The sequence below is a fragment of the Oncorhynchus mykiss genome, chromosome 24 (assembly GCF_013265735.2).
Source record: "Oncorhynchus mykiss isolate Arlee chromosome 24, USDA_OmykA_1.1, whole genome shotgun sequence".
Classification (NCBI taxonomy): Eukaryota; Metazoa; Chordata; class Actinopteri; order Salmoniformes; family Salmonidae; genus Oncorhynchus; species Oncorhynchus mykiss.
Genome location: NC_048588.1, coordinates 1,768,524 through 1,789,246, shown reverse-complemented (window position 1 = coordinate 1,789,246; position 20,723 = coordinate 1,768,524). Strand labels below are relative to the sequence as shown.

The 20,723-nt window shown below is 43.7% G+C and overlaps 1 protein-coding gene and 1 non-coding gene across 10 annotated transcripts in view; one reads left to right on the top strand and one right to left on the bottom strand.

Moving 5' to 3' along the window:
• LOC110503539 (rho guanine nucleotide exchange factor 12) overlaps positions 1–20,723 on the bottom strand; it is a 70,255-nt gene that overhangs the window by 22,927 nt on the left and 26,605 nt on the right. For 2 of the 9 annotated variants that reach the window (XM_036961115.1, XM_036961116.1), the window contains exons 3-12: positions 13,249–13,269; positions 12,266–12,360; positions 7,174–7,230; positions 6,011–6,109; positions 4,855–4,904; positions 3,617–3,674; positions 3,162–3,364; positions 2,817–2,894; positions 1,969–2,088; positions 117–224 (exon numbers count right to left, since the gene is read on the bottom strand). In XM_036961115.1, coding sequence (XP_036817010.1) covers positions 117–224; positions 1,969–2,088; positions 2,817–2,894; positions 3,162–3,364; positions 3,617–3,674; positions 4,855–4,904; positions 6,011–6,109; positions 7,174–7,230; positions 12,266–12,360; positions 13,249–13,269 — 889 coding nt within the window. The remainder of the gene's footprint in view (positions 1–116; positions 225–1,968; positions 2,089–2,816; positions 2,895–3,161; positions 3,365–3,616; positions 3,675–4,854; positions 4,905–6,010; positions 6,110–7,173; positions 7,231–12,265; positions 12,361–13,248; positions 13,270–20,723) is intronic. The other 7 variants (XM_036961117.1, XM_036961120.1, XM_036961121.1 and 4 more) reach the window with 7 other exon arrangements.
• Positions 13,099–13,172, top strand: trnaa-ugc. The gene has a single exon. It is a non-coding gene; the product is annotated as a tRNA-Ala (tRNA).

Sequence of the window (20,723 nt, the reverse complement as noted above, 5' to 3'; positions counted from 1 at the left end):
GTGGTGTACTCCTCCGTGAGATTAAGATCACAGTTGACTAATACATTGTCCCTAATAATGTATTTACTCCAAAGCTATGCCCACACACACCAGTAGAAGTTGAAAGTGACACTTACAGGGGACATCATACTGCTGCTCCATGATAGTTCATGGCTACTGGAGGAAGGTGTGTGGTCCATGTCTACCATGCTTCCATCATCTCCATCACCCAATCGCAGGGCATCCTTAGAATTAAAATCAAAGTCAGTCACGTGCAGTAAATATAAATATTACCCCAAAACCAAGCATTTTTTTGGTTATATTTAACCTTTATTTAACTAGGCAAGTCAGCTAAGAATAAATTCTTATTTACAATGACGGCCTACCCTGGCTAACAATGCTGGGCCAATTGTGTGCCGCCCTATGGGACTCCCAATCCCGGCCGGTTGTGATACAGCCTGGAATCGAACCAGGGTCTGTAGTGACGCCTCTAGCACTGAGATGCAGTGTCTTAGACAGCTGCACCACTCGGAGCATACATCTACACTATATATACAAAAGTATGTGGACAACACTTCAAATTAGTCGATTAGGCTATTCGAGCCACACCCGTTGTTGACAGGTGCATACAGCCATGCAATCTCCAATTACAAACATTGGCAGTAGAATGGCCTTAAGAGCTCAGTGACTTTCAACATGGCACCGTCATAGGATGCTACCTTTCCAACAAGTCAGTTCGTCAAATTTCTGCCCTGCTAGAGCTGCCCCGGTCAACTGTAAGTGCTGTTATTGTGAATTGGAAGCATCTAGGAGCAACAACGGCTGCGGTAGTGGTAGGCTACACAAGCTCACAGAATGGAACCACAGAGTGCTGAAACGCCTGCCCTCAGTTGCAACACTCAATACAGAGTTCCAAAATGCCTCTCGAAGCAACATCAGCACAAGAACCGTTCGTCGGGAGATTCATGGAAATAGGTTTCCATGGCTGAGGAGCCGCACACAAGCCTAAGATTACCAAGCACAATGCCAAGTGTTGGCTGAGTGGTGTAAAGCTTGCTGCCATTGGACTCTGGAAACACATTCTCTGGAACGATGAATCACGCTTCACCATCTGGCAGTCTAAAGGACAAATCTGGGTTTGGCGGATGCCAGCTACCTGCCCAAATGCATAACGCCAACTGTAAAGTTTGGTGGATAACTAATGGTCTGGGGCTGTTTTCATGGTTTGGGCTAGGCCCCTTAGTTCCAGTGAAGGGAAATCTTAAGGTAACAGCATACAATTACATTCTAGACAAATCTGTGCATACATTTTTGTGGCAACAGTTTGGGGAAGGCCCTTTCTTGTTTCAGCATGACAATGCTACCCTGCACAAAAGCGAGGTCCATACAGAAATGGTTTGTCGAGATCGATGTGAAAGAACTTGACTGGCCTGCACAGAGCCCTGACCTCAACCCCATCGAACACCTTTGGGATGAGCCAGGCCTAATTACCCAATATCAGGGCCCGACCTCACTAATGCTCACTAATGCTCGTGAATGGAAGCAAGTCCCCGCAGCAATGTTACGACATTAGTGGAAAGCCTTCCCGAAAGAGTGAAGGCTTTTATAGCGGCAAAGGGGGACCAACTTCATGTTAATGTCCATGATTTTGGAATGAGATGTTCGACGAGCAGGTGTTCGCATACTTTTGTTCATGTAGTGTATATTGTCATGTTTTCAAAGCATATAGTGTACATAAATTGAGCAGAACATGCAGATCAAGTACCTTGGTGAAAGAAATATCATGGTTAGGCTCAGATTAAAACTCGGGCCCAGAGTTTTACCTGGTAAGGTTATAGTCAGGGAAAACTCATCGGCCTGATCATGGCACTCACAGAAAACCACAGATTCTCATACTAACTATTACAATATTAAAACATCTGTATGTTTTTGTATTTATTTATTCAGGGAGTGGGGGGGGGGGGGGGGGGGGGGGGTGATGCAAGTTACCTGTGCTCCCCCAGTGGCCTTACTAAGCTGCCCCTGCAGCTGTGGAATGTGCTTCTTGGCTTCCTGGATGTCCTTCAGTAGTTTGGGCGTCGGATTCCTGCTGTACTCCTCCTTCATTGCCTGTAGGGAGGGAGAGGGCAGCGGAGACACTCAGTCAGACATTATTGGAATCCAAAGTAGCCAAGTCCATAAAATCATTTTTTACTTTAAACAGTATAGATTTGTACTCATTTACAAAAGTGTTTTTTTTCAACACACTTGCTGTGGCTATACTGTGCTGGTAATGTCATGTTGACACACGTAGCAGCAGCGCAGTAATGTGCTTTGTGTGCGTAGTGGAGTGGGAAATGTGGCTCTGTGAAGCACTAGGGATAATTATTGGAAGGAGGGGGGTGACTGGTTCTCTATGAGTGGCTGCCTGCTATAGAGTGACTGTTCTAGTCCAAAACCACAGGAAAAGTCTTGCTCTTATCAACACAAGCCACACACACGCCAGTGTTGTCCTGAACATCTCAAAACCTATTAGAATACAATTATAGGACAAAGACCATGACTGCACATGCTTCAAAATTTGATCTCATCCAACTACAAAACATTGACCTCATATGTCCAGAGTGAGCGGTCTCTGAAAAACACTTTATAGACCAGGACATGTATTTATAAACAGTCTCGAGTAGGAGTGCTGATCTCGGATCAGGTCTCAATGAATTCTTACTTATAATGATCTAAAAAGGCTAAACTAGATCAGCACTCGTACTCAGAGACGCTTCATGAATACGGGCCCCAAATTTTGCATATGCCCAAATACTACCGGAGATGGTTTCTCCTGCACCAGATAGAATGCTCACCTGCAAATCTTCTTGCTCTTTGGACAACATCTTCTGCAGAATGTGCACCTTTTGGTTGTGTACGCTGTTGTTCTCTTCCTGTACAATGGGAATAAGACACACAGGGCTTGATCAGGACATGGAATAAGACACACAGGGCTTGATCAGGACATGGAACCAAACACACAGTGGAAGAAATTAAACATTGAGTAAAGAAGCAGGGGAAGACAAGAGTTTTAAAGGAACAAACAAATGTAAACAATGTAAACAAACCCTGAAAAGCAGACAGGCAAAGAGGGATGACATGGATAAAGAAGATGGAGCTCAAAGGAGGAATGCAGCTCAGATGTTAAGAGGCGGTCATACCCATATCGGTAGAGGAGAGGTGATGCGGTCATGGGGGCTGTATGGTTGCTCCCCCATTGGCTGTCCAGGGGAGTTTGGAGAGGTGACAGAGGACGACCCTGTCTGGGGCCCCAGGAACACCACCTTAGCCTCGCCCTCCAAAAGGGGGATCTGGGGCAACCCAGGGGGTCGCCCCAACACGGTGAGGGCCACATAGGAGCCCGCTGAAGAAATAAGATGGATACGGAGGTATGGTAAAAAAACTAAAACTATGTGTAATAATAGGCCTAATCCTCACTATCATTACATGACTTTCCTAGCCTGGCCACAGATGTTTGTGCTGTATTGCGAACTTGTATGGTATTTGGCACAACGGCGGCCATATGAGCTAGAAATACAGCACAAATAGGAACCAGGCTATGACTTTCCGATATCAATAACAAGCAATAAAACGAAAGTCACTCTACAATGCATACATTTTATGAGCTTTACGACTTCCACGTGGTTTGAATGTGTTACTAGGGTCCCGTTCACCTGGAAGAAAGGAAAAAAAGTCATAATGTGAGAATTCATTCAATGCTGCCTGGAAATCAAATGAGTTAATTCATCCACACACACACACACACACACTAGTTTTTTGTGTTTTTTCTAATCCAACCAGCAGGTGGCATTGTGGAGCTGGTGTTTTGGCTTGAGGCCTCAGATCACAAAACAAAGTTGTGTGACTGGAGCATATCAGGAGAAGGCAACAAAGCACCTTCGTCGTGATCAGCAGGCAAGAAACGTATCCAAAAGAGCAGAAATTTTCATTTTTCCATTTCAAAACATTTTCAGTTTCGTGCCAATTGAACAGGACCCTGCAACTACTATGAAAGTGGTATGTACACAGTTGTGGCCAAAACTATTGGCAAACATTTCTTAAATAATTCCGTATTTCTTTTTAAATAAGTTGAAATTGGCTACCTAGCTTATTCAAGCCCATTTCAAAATAGAACACTGCCCACTTAAGACAAAAAAAAAAAAAAGCTATTTATCTGTCTCACTTTTCAAAGATGTCTAGAATTGTATAAGTTTGGTGCTCTTGTAGGAAGTAATCACTCCCCTACTGCTGACTACAAATTATCTGCAACTGGGCTAATAACCGACTAACTAGCAAAGGATATGAACAGAATGTGCACGTTGCTACATGCAGCCCTTGCTTTGATCTCAAAACAAGCACATCTACTCATGACCACAGCTGTAAACACAGTCCAGTTCAAAGTAAATGGCACAGATCCATGTATGGCAATGGCCTATTTGCATATAGGCCTACTGCAGCACTGATTGGCTATGCCGCACTGGTCTGCATAGAGGTCTTTGTAGAGTATGGGCTGAGTCATGCGCAATAAACCAATGCTTTCTGCCTACAACAAAATTTCTTGCAAAGTTGGTTTTGTTTCGGTGTGTTGCATTCAAAGTGGCTAATGTAGAATGATGTTCAATCTCGTGCTTCTCTCAGTGGGCTGATATTTATTCTGCCCTCTGCGCTGCAGTCCCAGAGAGTTGCACATGGTCTCGGGCTACGGCGCACAAGCACGCAACTTAGAGGGAACATTTGTGGGGACCAAAACTTTTTTGTCCAATTTGAACTTGTTTTTAAATAAATAAAAAAGATATTTAAGCAAAGTGCAAGGGTGCCCTTTATTTTTGGCCGCAACTCCATAGATTAGTGTACCTTGATGATCCTGTCACCTGTCTGTACACCCGCACGCTCTGCAGCACCATCTAGGAATCAGAGGGGACGAGAGTCAGGAAAACACAGAATGGTGTATAAGATGAACAATGTCCAATATACCCATTACAATACCACTGTTTGCACTACAAAAGTAATGTTGAAGTACATCCTATATCGTAACATATCTTACACCATAACTAGGGCCCTGAGTTTTTCCAGACCTGACCAGGAGAAACTCCGGGCACCTAACCATAACAGTGGTTGTGGTGCTGAAGGGGCCCCATTAGGCTACTCCTCCCCAGACAGAGCTTTAGGAGCCCAGAGAGAGTGTTCATTATGAGATAGCATTCAGAGGAATATTATAGGGTCAGGAGACAACCGAGACGAGACATAGGTGGCACCAGAAATGAGTGCCCGTGCCATCACAACATAAACACCAGTACGGCTTTATACACACCAGTCTGGAGCTTAGGCAACCAGGCAGAACTTCCTACCATGTCAAGGTACTGCTTTATATGTGTACTCTAATATCATCCTGTTGCAAAGAGTATACAGGTATTTTATATCCATCTAACTTTGAAAGTGTGGGAAACAAGTCATGACATTTGACAAGAAATTTGACTGAAAGGAGTGATATAGCGTAAGCTTGAATTAATAAAGTATATGAATGCATTACTGCGTGTTAGCACCTTTGGGCTGTGTATGAGATACTGAGAAGCAGCCTATACCGCTTGTGTCCACGGCAAAGATAATAGTCTTCACAACTTCAAAAAGGGGAGAAACATGACCAAGCACATCCCTAAGAGTACACACACATTGAGAACCCGAGCTCTTCCCTTTTCTCTCTCTCGACACTGCTCTACATTGAGACCTGTCCCCAATGTGTGCAACTCACTATGCATCAACTGCTGGCTCAGGGCCTGCTAGAATTCCCATCTCTCACACAGATTATATGCTAGTACATCAGAGCCTTAAACTAACATCCTGGATAGTTCCTGACTTTTTAAAAAACTTTTTTTTACAGTATTTGGCTGATGGTCTGGTGCTAAAGTTTGGCCCTGTGACCAGGTAAATACATAAAAATAACTATTGAGGATGAAAAGTAGCGAAGGCAAAGACCACGGCTATTCCCATCGTGGGGGTGAGTTGACCTTACCCTCTTTGACGAGCTGCACAAACACAGGGTTGTCTCCGCTCACCGTCAGCCCAAAGCCATTCTCATCTTTCTGAATGATCACACATCGCTGGACAAGCCCTTTGCAGGACAGAGAGAGAACAATGATGTCACATACAGGGCCTCACATTCAGTTCAACGCAGGCCAGTTTTGTAGGTGAACTCAGACACACAGTAGTGTCGTGTGAAGGGGGGGTAGCAGGCCTAAAGAACAACACTGTGAACGGAGGGTGAAGGATTCAAACGAAGACGACTACTACACTCATTGGTCACTGTAACGGTTATGGTCAAATAAGTGCAAGTTATTGAAATCTGTAGGCTAATCTACACACATCTGTTAGCAAGTGGAGAGTTAGTGGAAGAGTGTATGTAGTGTGTTGTGATGTCAAGGCACTGCAATCAAAACCACACAAAATCATTGAAACAAAAGGGCACGCACACACAGGCACGCAGACAAACATAAGTGCACGCACAATTGACCTCCCCCCAAGACCTCTTGTACTGGGAGATAAGAGCAGACAGGTGTCTGGAGAGCAATAAGTTAGTAATTGACTGGGATGGACAGGGTCAGTGTGTGGAAAACTGGTACTGTGTACTCCGAGTTTATTCAAACGGCAGGCTGTGGAACGGTTGAGTACTGGCTGGGTCTTGTAGGGGAGCGCAATGCCCACGACATTCACACACACCACACACAAACTGTTGATTCACTGTCATGACATGATTTCATGAGTGACTTAAGTCTAAGTTTTGCCTACACTTTCCACTTTTGCGCCACCTGCGCAGTCAAACAAAAACACTACTAGCTGGCCCTGAAACCTTCCTTTATTATTGTTGTGACAAAAGGTATTGCAGTCAATGCAGTGTGTGTACAACCAAGCAGGGGGGCAGTGCAAAGAGTCGTGTGGGTGGGACATTTGGTCAGGGGTATAGCTGACACGGGTGGGAGGGTGGGAACAAAACGAAAGACAGAGGCTGGGCCAGGCGAGAGGTGAGATCCAAGCCCTGGGCTGGGGGAAGGGTTGGGGGTCAGTAGGAGCAGAGGGGGGTCAGAGGGAGAAAGAGTGAGAGAAACAGCACTAGCAGTTTCAGCCAGCCTACAGGCAGGCAGGTAGCTAGCCTAGCAACACCAACCAGGAGCAGCTTACCACAGGACTCGGGCTTTCCCTCCGCTAGAACACAGTCACTCTTCTGCACCAGAACGTCTGGCCCACCAGAACACAGGCGGGGGAGGCAGAGTAACACAACATCCAACAGAACAACAAGCAGTGCAAAAAGAAAAAGAGACAAATCAAAACAAAAGAAACAGAAAATTATAGGAGAAAAGATGGGGACAGAGAAATCAAATAAAACATTAGCAAATAAACAATGAATGGGACGGAATGACAGGAGTGTAGCTGTCTGCGTATGAATGAAGTAGCTATCTAAGGCACAATGTTTGACTAAGCCTATATGTTCTAATGCCTTGTTTGTGGACTTGTCAAAGGCTTTTGACACAGTTGATCATTCTATATTATTGAGTAAGTTGTCCTCAATAGGCCTGGGCACTGTATGTGGTTTCAGAAAAAGCTCAGTAATAGAACCTATTGTGACAGAAGGGGTCAAATCTGAATTCCTTGAAGTGAATAAAAGGGGTACCCCAGGGTTCGATTCTGGGGCCACCATTGTTTACACTGTATATGAATAACTTTGGAAATATGTATGAATGTGCTGACAACAAAATCACACAAAAATTATCAATGGAAATCAAATTTATCAACCCATGGAGCTCTGGATTTGGAGTCAAACTCAAAATGAAAGTGGAAAACCACACTACAGGCTGATCCAACTTTGATGTAATGTCCTTAAAACAAGTCCAAATGAGGCTCAGTAGTGTGTGTGGCCTCCACGTGCCTGTATGACCTCCCTACAACGCCTGGGAAAGGCTCCTGATGACGTGGCGGATGATCTCCTGAGGGATCTCCTCCCAGACCTGGACTAAAGCATCCGCCAGCTCCTGGACAGTCTGTGGGTGGATGGAGCGAGACATGATGTCTCAGATGTGCTCAATTGGATTCAAGTCTGGGGAACAGGCGGGCCAGTCCATAGCATCAATGCCTTCCTCTTGCAGGAACTACTGACACACTCCAGCCACATGAGGTCTAGCATTGTCTTGCATTAGGAGGAACCCAGGGCCAACCGCACCAGCATATGGTCTCACAAGGGGTCTGAGGATCTCATCTCGGTACCTAATGGCAGTCAGGCTACCTCTGGCGAGCACATGGAGGGCTGTGCGGCCCCCCCAAAGAAATGCCACCCAACACCATGACTGACCCACCGCCAAACTGGTCATGCTGGAGGATGTTGCAGGCCGCAGAACGTTCTCCACGGCGTCTCCAGACTGTCACGTCTGTCACATGTGCTCAGTGTGAACCTGCTTTCATCTGAAGAGCACAGGGCGCCAGTGGCGAATTTGCCAATCTTGGTGTTCTCTGGCAAATGCCAAACGTCCTGCATGGTGTTGGGCTGCAAGCACAACCCCCACCTGTGGACGTCGGGCCCTCATACCACCCTCATGGAGTCTGTTTCTGACCGTTTGAGAAGACACATGCACGCTGGAGGTCATTTTGCAGGGCTCTAGCAGTGCTCCTCCTGCTCCTCCTTGCACAAAGGCGGAGGTAGCGGTCCTGCTGCTGGGTTGTTGCCCTCCTACGGCCTCCTCCACGTCTCCTGATGTACTGGCCTGTTTCCTGGTAGCGCCTCCATGCTCTGGACACTACGCTGACAGACACAGCAAACCTTCTTGCCACATCTCGCATTGATGTGCCATCCTGGATGAGCTGCACTACCTGAGCCACTTGTGTGGGTTGTAGACTCCGTCTCATGCTACCACTAGAGTGAAAGCACCGCCAGCATTCAAGAGACCAAAACATCAGCCAGGAAGCATAGGAACTGAGAAGTGGTCTGTGGTCCCCACCTGCAGAACCACTCCTTTATTGGGGGTGTCTTGCCTATAATTTCCACCTGTTGTCTATTCCATTTGCACAACAGCATGTGAACTTTATTGTCAATCAGTGTTGCTTCCTAAGTGGACAATTTGATTTCACAGAAGTGTGATTGAGTTACATTGCGTTGTTTAGTGTTCACCTTTATTTTTTTGAGCAGTGTATATACATTATTGTACTCTGTTGTACCATCAGTAAATAATAGAAATGAAGTTGTCCAGGCCACGTTTGTCTGTTTTAGATTACAGGGATATAATATACAGCGACTTCAGGAAAATATTCAGGCCCCTTGACTTTCCACATTGTTACATCCTTATTCTAAAATGGATTAAATAACATTTTAAAAAGTCCTCATCGATCTATACCAATACCAAATAATGACAAAGCAAAAACAGGTTTAGACATTTTTGCAAATGTATTTAAAACAGAAATACCTTATTTACATAATTATTCAGACCCTTTGCTATGAGACTCAAAATTAAGCTCAGGTTCATACTGTTTCCACTGATCATCCTTGAGATGTTTCTACAACTTGATTGGAGGCCACATGTGGTAAATTCAAATAATTGGACAAGATTGGGAAAGAAACACACCTGTCTATATAAAGTCTCACAGTGTATGTTAGAGCAAAAACCAAGCCATGGGGTCAAAGGAATTGTCCGTAGAGCTCCGAGACAGGATAGTCGAGTCACAGATCTTGGGAAGGGTAACAAAAGATCTCTGCTGCATTGAAGGTCCCCAAGAACACAGTGGCCTCCATTCTTAAAAATAGAAGAAGTTAGGAACCACCAAGACTCCTCCAAGAGCTGGTCGCCCGGCAAAACTGAGCAATCGAGGGAGAAGGGCCTTGGTCAGGGAGGTGACCAAGAACCCGATGGTCACTGTGACAGAGCTTCAGAGTTACTCTGTGGGGATGGGAGAACCTTCCAGAAGGACAACCATCTCTGCAGCACTCCACCAATCATGCCTTTATTGTAGAGTGACCAGGCGGAAGCCACTCCTCAGTAAAAACGCACATGACAGCCCGCTTGGAGATTGCCAAAGAGCATCATCAAACCTGCCATTATCCCTACGGTAAAGCATAGTGGTGGCAGCATTCTGCTGTGGGGATGTTTTTCAACGGCAGGGACTGGGAGACGAGTCAGGATCGAGGAAAAGATTAACGAAGCAAAGTAAAGAGAGATCCTTGATGAACACTCTGGAGCAGGTTCTCAGACTGGGGCGAAGGTTCACCTTCCGCACACAGCCAAGCACACAGCAAAGAAAACACAGGAATGGCTTCAAGTCTTCGAATGTCCTTGAGTGGCCCAGCCAGAGCCCGGACTTTAACCAGATCGAACATCTCTGGAGAGACCTGAAAATAGCTGTGCAGCGTCGCTCCCCATCCAACCTGACAGAACTTGAGAGGATCTGCAGAAAAGAATGGGAGAAACTCCAAATACAGGTGTGCCAAGCTTGTAGCATCATACCCAAGACTCAATGCTGTAATTGCGGCTTCAACAAAGTAGTGAGTAAAGGGTCTGAATAGTTGTGTAACTGTATATCAGTTTAATTTCTAAAATCCTGGTTTTGCTTTGTCATTATGGGGTATTGTTTGTAGATTGACGAGGGGGAAAAAAACAATTGAACCAATTCTAGAATAAGGCTGTAACATTACAAAATGTGGAAAAAGTCAAGGGGTCTGAATACTTTCTGAATGCACTGTACATGCATGCAGCAGCTTCCACAATTAAACCTCTAGATGCTGTTTTCCATTGTGCACTTAGATTAATTACTAGTGATAATTGTAGAACTCAAGACTGCGTATTGTATCAAAAAGTGGATTGGGCCTCTGTATGTAAGAGAGCAGCGTTCCCTTTTGTTGATTTACAAAGCGCTCGGACACAAACTTTCGATGTATCTGACGACACACATCAAAGTCAAAACAATAGAATACAATATAAGAGCACACTATTAGACTGTGCTCGAGGTTTCATGGGTGGCTTCTGATTTAGGGAGAGCTGCTTTTGCTTTTTATGCTCCACAGATGTGGAATGTGTTGCAAAGGAGGCTCAGGCTTGAACGCATGCTGCCCTGAAGGGAATTTAAAACATTAGTGGGGAATGCTCGTGTTTGATGATTTAGTATTTTATTGTGTTTTGTATTGTGCAGGCTCATTTGAAAAAGAGAAATGGTCTCAATGTGACACCCTGTTATATGCTACTAGTGAAGCAAGTGCTGCAGGCTAGCGGACTAAACTCTTCTGATAGTGATCAGCCTTTGTGGAATTCAGCTCGGACTTCATCGATTAGCCTAAGGTCAATACAAAATAAATCATTATGAAACGCTTACCTTGCACCTATGTTTGTCCTCGGCAGTTAGCTGCTGGTAAGTTTATTGACATGGCTAACCTTTGTTCAACCAGCTAAGCTGCTCACTGCTCTAGCTTTCTAGGCAATAGGCTGCATTATTTTCCACTTCCTCTTCCAATTATAATGTGGGAAGGTCAAAATAATGAAAAACTATCTACAAAATCCATAAGAGACGTGGACATGCAACAATGGTAAAGAAAAGTCTATCAAAGTCAGATCTGAATAAAACCTCATCCAATCTCTCATCTTTTGATAATATTACTCTACTAAAGATTGGAAGACATAGCTTGCTGCTTCTCTATGTAACTGTGCTTTAGGCTGAGGGAATGAAACTAGAGTTTGGGCCTAAACATAAGAAAGTCAACTGAAGTGAAACAGACAATCATTCTGAGACCAGTCTTGTGTAACCTCTTGCCGAACACGTCCGTGTTCAATGCGTCATTCTGAGATTAGCTGGAGGGCACGAGGAGTCTATCTTTAAATCGCCCTGATTGTTTGATGAGTATCAAGAGAGCTGGTGACTAGTCATCATACCCGAACATAATTTGTGCTTTTTCTCTTATATGCCCATATTTCAATAGAGAACAACAAAAAGTTGGCTGGTATTTTTTTCACTGGGCATTAAGGTCACCAACCAGCTTTGAGCAAGTTGAATTAATAATGCATTCATTTGTGCACAATAACACTGAACAGAAGAAGTGATTGTGCAACAAAGATCTGCTATGAAATCAGATAGAGCGAAACTTCTCGCAAGACATGGTACCCTTAAAGATTCAGAAATGCAGGTGCAGATCAGAGAAAGAAACGGTGGCAATATTTTCCACACAGTGAACATACAGCATAGTATACACCATCAATTCACACCATCCCATCATGCTGATTGAACCATTCATCTGTGCGTTTACCTGTAGGGTCAAACTCATGTGAAGCGGAGACTGACGGTTTATCGCTTTTGGGTTTCTTGTCAGGGGGGTGGTCTTTACTGAGAATGCTACTGCTTCTGAAAAAAAAGAGAGCTTTGTAAAAACAAGGAAACATCTGAAAAATGTAAACAAAAGTTAACCTGATGAGCATTGGAGGAGCACCACCACTCATCTATCGAATAACAATATTTAATTAGTGAGCAGCTACTAGGCCTAAAACACTGACAACTGTCCTTTTCTATAGGAAACATAACATACCATTTCAATGTTGTGGAGTGCCACTAATAACTGCCATGCTGATGGGAATATCCACAAACCCACAACAAAGAAACTCAAATTGTTCACTCAATAGCCACCCCCATCACCGACGAGGTGAAGAGGACATCCTATGAATCATGATAACTGTATTTGACAGATGATCTGGACTGGAGTGGCTGTGCAGCTGAGTAGGTCTGTAAGAGCAAGTGAATGAGCTCTCGTTAGAGGAATGTCATAAAGCCAGACTCCGGGCCCTGCTCTGCATACATGTGGCTGTGAAAGGCACGTTTTCTCTCCGGACTAGGCAGAGATGGGTCGTGCTAGAAGAGGCACCCCTTTGTCCCCCTCCCCTATCTGAGTTTTAAGTGAGGAGGACCACTGTGTGTGTGTGTGTGTGTGTGTGTGTGTGTGTGTGTGTGTAGAGCAGGCAGGCTTCTCCTAAAGGCTGCTTAATTTCCTTAATCTGGCCTGTGTGTTCTGTTGGTGGTTTGGCTTACAACATTACTTCTGTGTTGGGTAGAAACATCAGATTCACAGGTACAAAAGCAGCTGCCTGAGTCCCGTGTTGCTTAGTTGGTAGAGCATGGTGCTTGCAACGCCAGGGTTGTGGGTTCAATTCCCACAGGGGACTCGCTACTTACTGTAAATCACTCTGGATAAGAGGGTCTTTTAAATTACTAAAATGTAAATGAAATTAGGTTTCTTACCTGTTTGCTTTATTGGGAAACCTGCAAGGTAAAAGAGGGGAGTGTCATAATCATCATAATCCGATTTGAGCAACATCACCGAGTGACGACGACATCAGCAGACAACTCAAACAAGTACTTTGCAAGGGGACTTGGGAGCAGGAAAAACAAGACGTCTACTGAAGCGAGACTCCCGAGACTGATGCTCGTAAACATCATAATCCTGATGACACTACACCAGCTTTCTTCAGCACAGACAGTAGAAGCTCAAAGATTAAAAGCTTTGCCAGGTCAAATGTCCTTCTCCCCCTTGTTGGATCTTGACCAATTGTGTCCTTTACAGTTCAAAAACAGACCACTGTCATGATCATAAAATCTGAGTCATGCTCTGCTCGGTCTGTTGACTGGGATGCAGACTGGCTGGCTGGCTGGCTGTAGTGCCTTGCCAGGATTAATGTTCAGTGGTAGGGTGGAAAGTAGGGAATCGATACACTGAAATATATCTAGAAAACATTGATTGGAAGGGCTGAGACCATTCATCACAATGATTGACCTTAGAATATAGAGGGGGAAAAAAGCAGATTATACGCTGTTCATTTCAGCTCCATTACATCAGTAAGGAAGCACATTCCAGGAGCTTGAGACTTCTCATGGGAAACCAACTGATGGAGGAAATGTCATTGATCTTTGCTGGCCAATGTGTGGAATAGCATCGGTAACTATGTACCAATGCTAACCATTTTAAATGCTAAAAACTTTTATAACGCAAATGAATGAAAAGGCTAGCCCATGAAGGATGAAAAAAAAAAACAGGCCAGAGAACGGATGCATCCATATGATGTCGTTTTCCCCTCTTATTTTCCTTAAACAAGGGTACTGACCCAGACTTGGGGAAAACCTAACCTCACCAGCCCAGAGGCTGAAAATAGGGACAGATTCTCAGAAACATTGCTGGCAGAGCTCCCGTTTCCTGAGTGATAAACGCCCAGGCTGTATCACAACCGGCCGTGATTGGGAGTCCCATTGGGCAGCGCACAAGGCCCCTCTACTCAATCGGACAGGTTATGACCAACTTTTGATGTTCATGTCTTCCTTGATAACTGTACAAAATAAAATGCATTTGTCATTAGTATTCGAGCTAAACACAAACTGGCCAGTGAATAGATTGTGTCCCTTGCTAGCCAGTCAAAAGGGGTGCAGTGAAGGAAAATTGAGTGAATAGCTATTACTTCACTAGCTAGTCATATCCCCTACTTAGATGTTTATCTGTGATACAGTACATTAGGAAAGTATTCTAACCCCTTCCCCTTTTCCACATTTTGTTACGTTAGACACAATACCACAATGACAAAGCAAAAACAGGTTTCGAAATGTGTGCAAATTTATTACAAATAAATGACAGAAATACCTTATTAAAATAAGAATTCAGACCCTTTGCTATGGGACTCGAAATTGAGCTCAGGTGCATCCTGTTTCCATTGATAATCCTTGAGATGTTTATACAACCTAATTGGAGTCCACCTCTGGAAATTGCATTTGATTCAACATGATTTGGAAAGGAACACACCTGTCTATATAAGGTCCCACAGTTGACAGTGCATGTCAGAGCAAAAACCAAGACGTGAGTTTGAAGGAATTGTCCGTAGCGCTCATAGACAGGATTGTGTTGGGGCACAGATCTGGGGAAGGGTACCAAAACATTTCTGCAGCATTGAATGTCCCAAAGAACACAGTGGCCTCCATCATTCTTAAATGAAAGAAGTTTGGAACCACCGAGACTCTAGAGCTGGCCGCCCGGCCAAACTGAGGAATTGCGGAGGTCACTGATGGTCACTGACAGTCCTCCAGCGTTCCTCTGTGGAGATGGGAGAACCTTCCAGAAGGACAACCATCTCTGCAGCACCCCACCAATCAGGTCTTTATGGTAGACTGGCCAGACGGACACCACTCCTCAGTAAAAGGCTCATGACAGCCCGCTTGGAGTTTGCCAAAAGGCACCCAAAGGACTCTCAAACCATGAGAAACAAGATTCTCTGGTCTGATGAAACCAAGATTCAACTCTATGGCTTGAATACCAAGCGTGACGGAGGAAAATTGGCACCATCCCTACAGTGAAGCATGTTGGTGGCAGTATCATGCTGTGGGGGTGATTTTCAGCAGCAGGGACTGGGAGACTAGTCAGGATGGTCAAATTCATTACTTTTCAATACATTTAGTTGATTCCCAAAGTTAAATTTAAAATGTTTTATTTATCGCTTATTTTTTAAGGTAAGTTGACTTCCAGGGACATTCTCATTTACAGCAACAACCTGGAGAATAGTTAAGGGCGGAGGGGGGAGGAATGAGCCAATTGGAAGCTGGGGATGGTTAGGTGGCCATGACGCTATGAGGGCCAGATTGGGAATTTAGCCAGGACACCAGTGTTAACACCCCTACTCTTATGGTAAATGCCATGGAACCAAAGAGAGTGAGGACACCCGTTTAACATCCAATCCAAAAGATGGGTGATGTTTTTTCATTTTGAGACCATGCCTCCTACTGGCCCTCCAATACCACTTCCAGCAGCATCTCATCTCCCATCCAGGGACCAACTTCGCTTAGCATCAGTGGCAAGACAGCAGTGGGATGCAGGGTGGTATGCTGTTGAATTCCATTTTAATGTTTGGATTCCGTGATTCTGTCCGTGTTCTTCCCTATCACATATTTTATAGGGATCCAGTTAAGATTTATGGTGTTCCCCCAGTCTGAGGGTACAACTTACTCTGATGACTACGGGTCTGGAAAAGAATACACTGTTTTCAAACAATGAAGCCTAAAAAAACTACTTAGTTATATTCAGCTTACCCAAGTCATTCCTAATATAATAATGAGGCTACCTCTTGACTAAACAAGTCTAGGCCGATTAAGTAGGCTAAATCATTAGTACCGTCTCATAAAAAGGGGTGATGGGGTACAAATACATTTTTAGATAATTGACGTTGAAGGTTAAATGCCAATTTTTATTAAAAACATGCATTTTCAATCGATTATTAAATAGTTTGACAATCCTGCTTTTAAATAAAAGCTCTCTCTTCCAGTGATGAACACATGGGTGTCTCATGGTATGGTGGGATATGCAAACTAGGTATCTCTTGAATGTTTTGTCATTCAAGTCCAAAAAGGTCACATTCTGGGCATTTCTACAATGGGAAAATATGTATGGAAGGTCTCGCTGAAATCAAAATGGGGTGCCGTCAGAAAGTTATCGAATTCAAATTGATGTACGCATCAAGCTGACGACTGATGGTGAACTAGTAAGCTGAAGTACCAAAGTTCCAGTCCCTCTCCATCAATACTGAAGTGAGACCAAATTTAGTATTGTGGTTTGTCAGAGTGAATGTCGACCGTATGGGACATCTGTCTCACAAACTAGACATATTTAATCTCTTTTCTAGCGACACTGAATCCCATTCAGCGAGGCAATGACAAGCTGAATGGCCCATTTATGAAATGTGCTCAGACTGTAATAAGTTCCAGAGACGGCTGCCTGCAACTCCCTCAAAACGCCAGCGGAGAAATGGAAAAGTAAGCACAAACAACCTCAATGAGGTTAAACCCGGGGACTTATAATCATAGCTTGACGATGTGTTGTTCTCTCCCTCAGTGAATCATAGGAGAAATGGAAAGAAAACTAAAGAGCATTCGCACTCAAAATGAAATGATTCATTATGGAAATCTGGTCGCCTAGATGGTACCAATATCTGCTAACTTTGAAAACCAACATTAATCATGACTGAGCACAAGTCTTTGCTAAAAGACTTCCTGAATGCTATATAAAGATATTGGGCTGTATTTCAAGAAAGCAAGGCTCTACAATGTGACCATTTTATTTGCATATGCGCCAAAAGATTTAGCTGTGTGACCTGGAACTTTATATTTAGGAGCACCAGTGCGTGCACCTAGAAAATTAATAAATAAAATAAACTTTTTTTTGTCAAATCACCCAGATGATAGATTACTTCAGTGTACCGCAGCCTCTGATTGACATGGAGAATACACTGAGCGCAGATTAATGACAGTCATTACTACCAAGAAAATGTCTTGTTGCGTAAAATATTTGTAAAAATTGTGCTCCTAAAATGTATTTTAGTGTACTCCTACATTTTTCAACTTGGCCACACGTGTAAAAAAAGTTCAGTGTAGAGCCCTGGAAAGTATTCCATAGACAAGTCTTGTGAACTCATGGGCCTTCTGCCTGAATGTCCCTGGATGTTTTTGCCAGTGTGAGACCGGGAGGCAGAGACTTCACAAAACACCCATCTATAGGTGCCCATACTGGGACTCGCATTGGAAGAAGAGGGCAAAGAGGGAGGAATTAGAAGGAGCAGCAGAGAACAGGGTGGGGAAATGGGAGGGGCAGTAAAGGCAGGCCAGGCTTGAATACTCAATTGAGGTTTTGTGTTTTCTTGGAAAACTGTGGTGGAATGGGCCAAGAGGGCCTGGATCAGGGACACCCCCAAACTGAAGAGGACGCCGAAAAACAGAGCTCGTCTGTGAGGGACTTTCGACAAGAGAGGAGGGGTCAGAGGGATAGAAAACAGTGAATTGTGAGAGGAACTTGCCATGCTGTTACCCTGGTTCAGAGGAAAACTCCAGGTTTTCGCTTTTCCCTTGATGGAGCTACTAGTAACTGTTAGAGAGGAAGAGGCAAAACGAGAGGTTTTAAATCTGCCCAAAAGCTATACACTAAGTGAGGTATTTTTGAATGGAGGTCATTGAGTGTCAATTTATTTATTTAGTTGATTTACAACTAAAGACTTCCACATTTTGTTAAGTTACAGCCTTAACACTGCCTCCACAAGCATTCGCTACACCTGCAATAACATCTGCTAAATCACGTGTATATGTGACCAATAAAATTTGATTTATAAAAAAAAAAAAAAAAAAAAAAAAAAAAAAAAAAAAAAAAGTTTGGCACCACCAAGACTCTTCCTAGAGCTGGCTGCCCAACCAAACTGAGCAATCGGGGAGAAGGGCCTTGGTCAGGGAGGTGACCAAGAACCCGATGGTCACTGACAGAGCTCCTCTATGGAGACCCGAGAACTTTCCAGAAGGACAACCATCTCTGCAACACTCCACCAATCAGGCCTTTATGGTAGAGTGGCCAGACGGAAGCCACTTCTCAATAAAAAAAAAGGCACGACAGCCCGCTTGGAGTTTGCCAAAAGGCCCCTAAAGAACTCTCAGACCCTGAGAAACAAGATTATCTGGTCTGATGAAACCAAGATTGAACTCTTTGGCCTGAATGCCAACAGTCACGTCTGGAAGAAACCTGGCACCATCCCTAGAGAAGAAAGTTAAATAAAAAAAATGGGTAGCAGCATCATGCTGTGGGGATGTTTTTCAGCAGCAGTGACTGGGAGACTAGTCAGGCTTGAGGAAAAGATGAACGGAGTAAAGTATAAAGAGATTCTTTATTGAAAATCTGCTCCAGATTCTTCACAACCTCAGACTTGGGAGAAGGTTCACCTTCCAACAGGACAATGACACTAAGCTCACAGCCAAGACAATGCAGGATGGCTAAGGGACAGGTATCTGAATGTCCTTGAGTGGCCCAGCCAGAGCCCGGACTTGAACCCAATCAGAAAATAGCTGTGCAGCGATGCTCCCCATCTAACCTGACAGAAATCCCTAAATACAGGTATGCCAAGCTTGTAGTGTCACACCCAAGAAGACGCAGGGCTGTAATCGCTGCTAAAGTTGCTTCAACATAGCATGGATTAAAGGGTATGAATACTTATGGAAATGTGATATAATTTTTAATAAATTAGCTGAAATTTCTAAAAACCTCTTTTCGCTTTGTCATTATGGGGTATTGTGTGTAGATTGATGAGGATTTATTTTGTTAATCATTTTTTAATCAAAGGCTGTAATGTAACAAAACATGGAAAAAGTCCAGGGGTAAGAATATTTTCCGAATACACTGTAAGTGGACGCACGTGGCATTTCGGCAACTTACCCAAAACCAACTTTATATTGGAGTGCCTGTTGTCATAGGGATCGATAAGAGGACTCATCATTGAGAGAGAGAGAGATAGATAGATATATATATTTTTTATTTTTTATTTTTCCTCACCTTTATTTAACCAGGTAGGCTTGTTGAGAACAAGTTCTCATTTGCAACTGCGACCTGGCCAAGATATAGCGTAGCAATTCGACACATACAACAGAGTTACACATGGAATAAACAAAAACAGTCAATAATACAGTAGAACAAAAGAAAACAAATAATCATAACCTGTTATAACCTGTTTTAGCGTGGGCTTTCACTATTTTAAAGTAGTCATCTCAGTGGGGATTCCTATGAGTTGGGTGCAATCAGCCAATGAGAAAGAAAAAAAAGACTACTTTAACATAAGTGATGGCTTCAATGATGCTGCCCATGCTGCCAGAGACTATAAAATGGTACAGATACAAAGAGGAGTTCTCTATTCATCTCTATGGCCTGTTCACACACGTATCAGCCCACTCATTGGCTAGAATGGTCCCGCCTGATCTCGCATTCTCACGATTGCCTTCCATCTTTGAGGACGTGTATTTCCATTGTTAAGAGTGATCACTTGAATATCTTGTTAATATAATTGAGCATCTTTGCTACAATCTAACCAATAAACAACTATCAACTAAATGTAGCAATGGAGTTAAGCTAAAAACACAATGTCTCCAGTTTTGAACCTTTCAGCGTAACACTAGGGGTGTAACGATACAAGTATACGTACCTAACCGTTTGGTACAGGAACCTCGGTTTGGTCAGCACTGTGAATCTGAATGAATACATAAAACTAGTGATGCACTGATGAAATTTTTGGCCAATACCAATACTACCGATATATTTTCCTTTGCACACACAAAAAAAAAACGATGCTGATAACCGATATTTTACATTTTTGCGGCCTTTTAAGCCTTGGTTTCTCAAATGACTGCCTCGCCTGGTTCACCAACTACTTCTCTGATAGAGTTCAGTGTGTCAAATTGGAGGGCCTGTTGTCCGGACCTCTGGCAGTCTATGGGGGTGCCACAGGGTTCAATTCTTGGGCCGACTCTTCTCTGTATACATCAATGATGTCGCTCTTGCTGCTGGTGATTCTCCGATCCACCTCTACGCAGACGACACCATTCTGTATACATCTGGCCCTTCTTTGGACACTGTTTTAACAAACCTCCAAATGAACTTCAATGCCATACAATGCCAACTGCTCTTAAATGCAAGTCAAATTAAATGCATGCTTTTCAACCGATCGCTGCCCACACCTGCCCTCCCGTCCAGCATCACAACTCTGGACGGTTCTGACTTGTGGACAACTACAAATATCTAGGCATCTGGTGTAGAGGTTGGCCGATTAATTAGGGCCGATTTCAAGTTTTCATAAAAATCAGAAATCGTTATTTTTGGGCGCCGATGTGCCGATTTTTTAAACCTTTAATTAACTAGGCAAGTCAGTTAACTTAAGGTATAG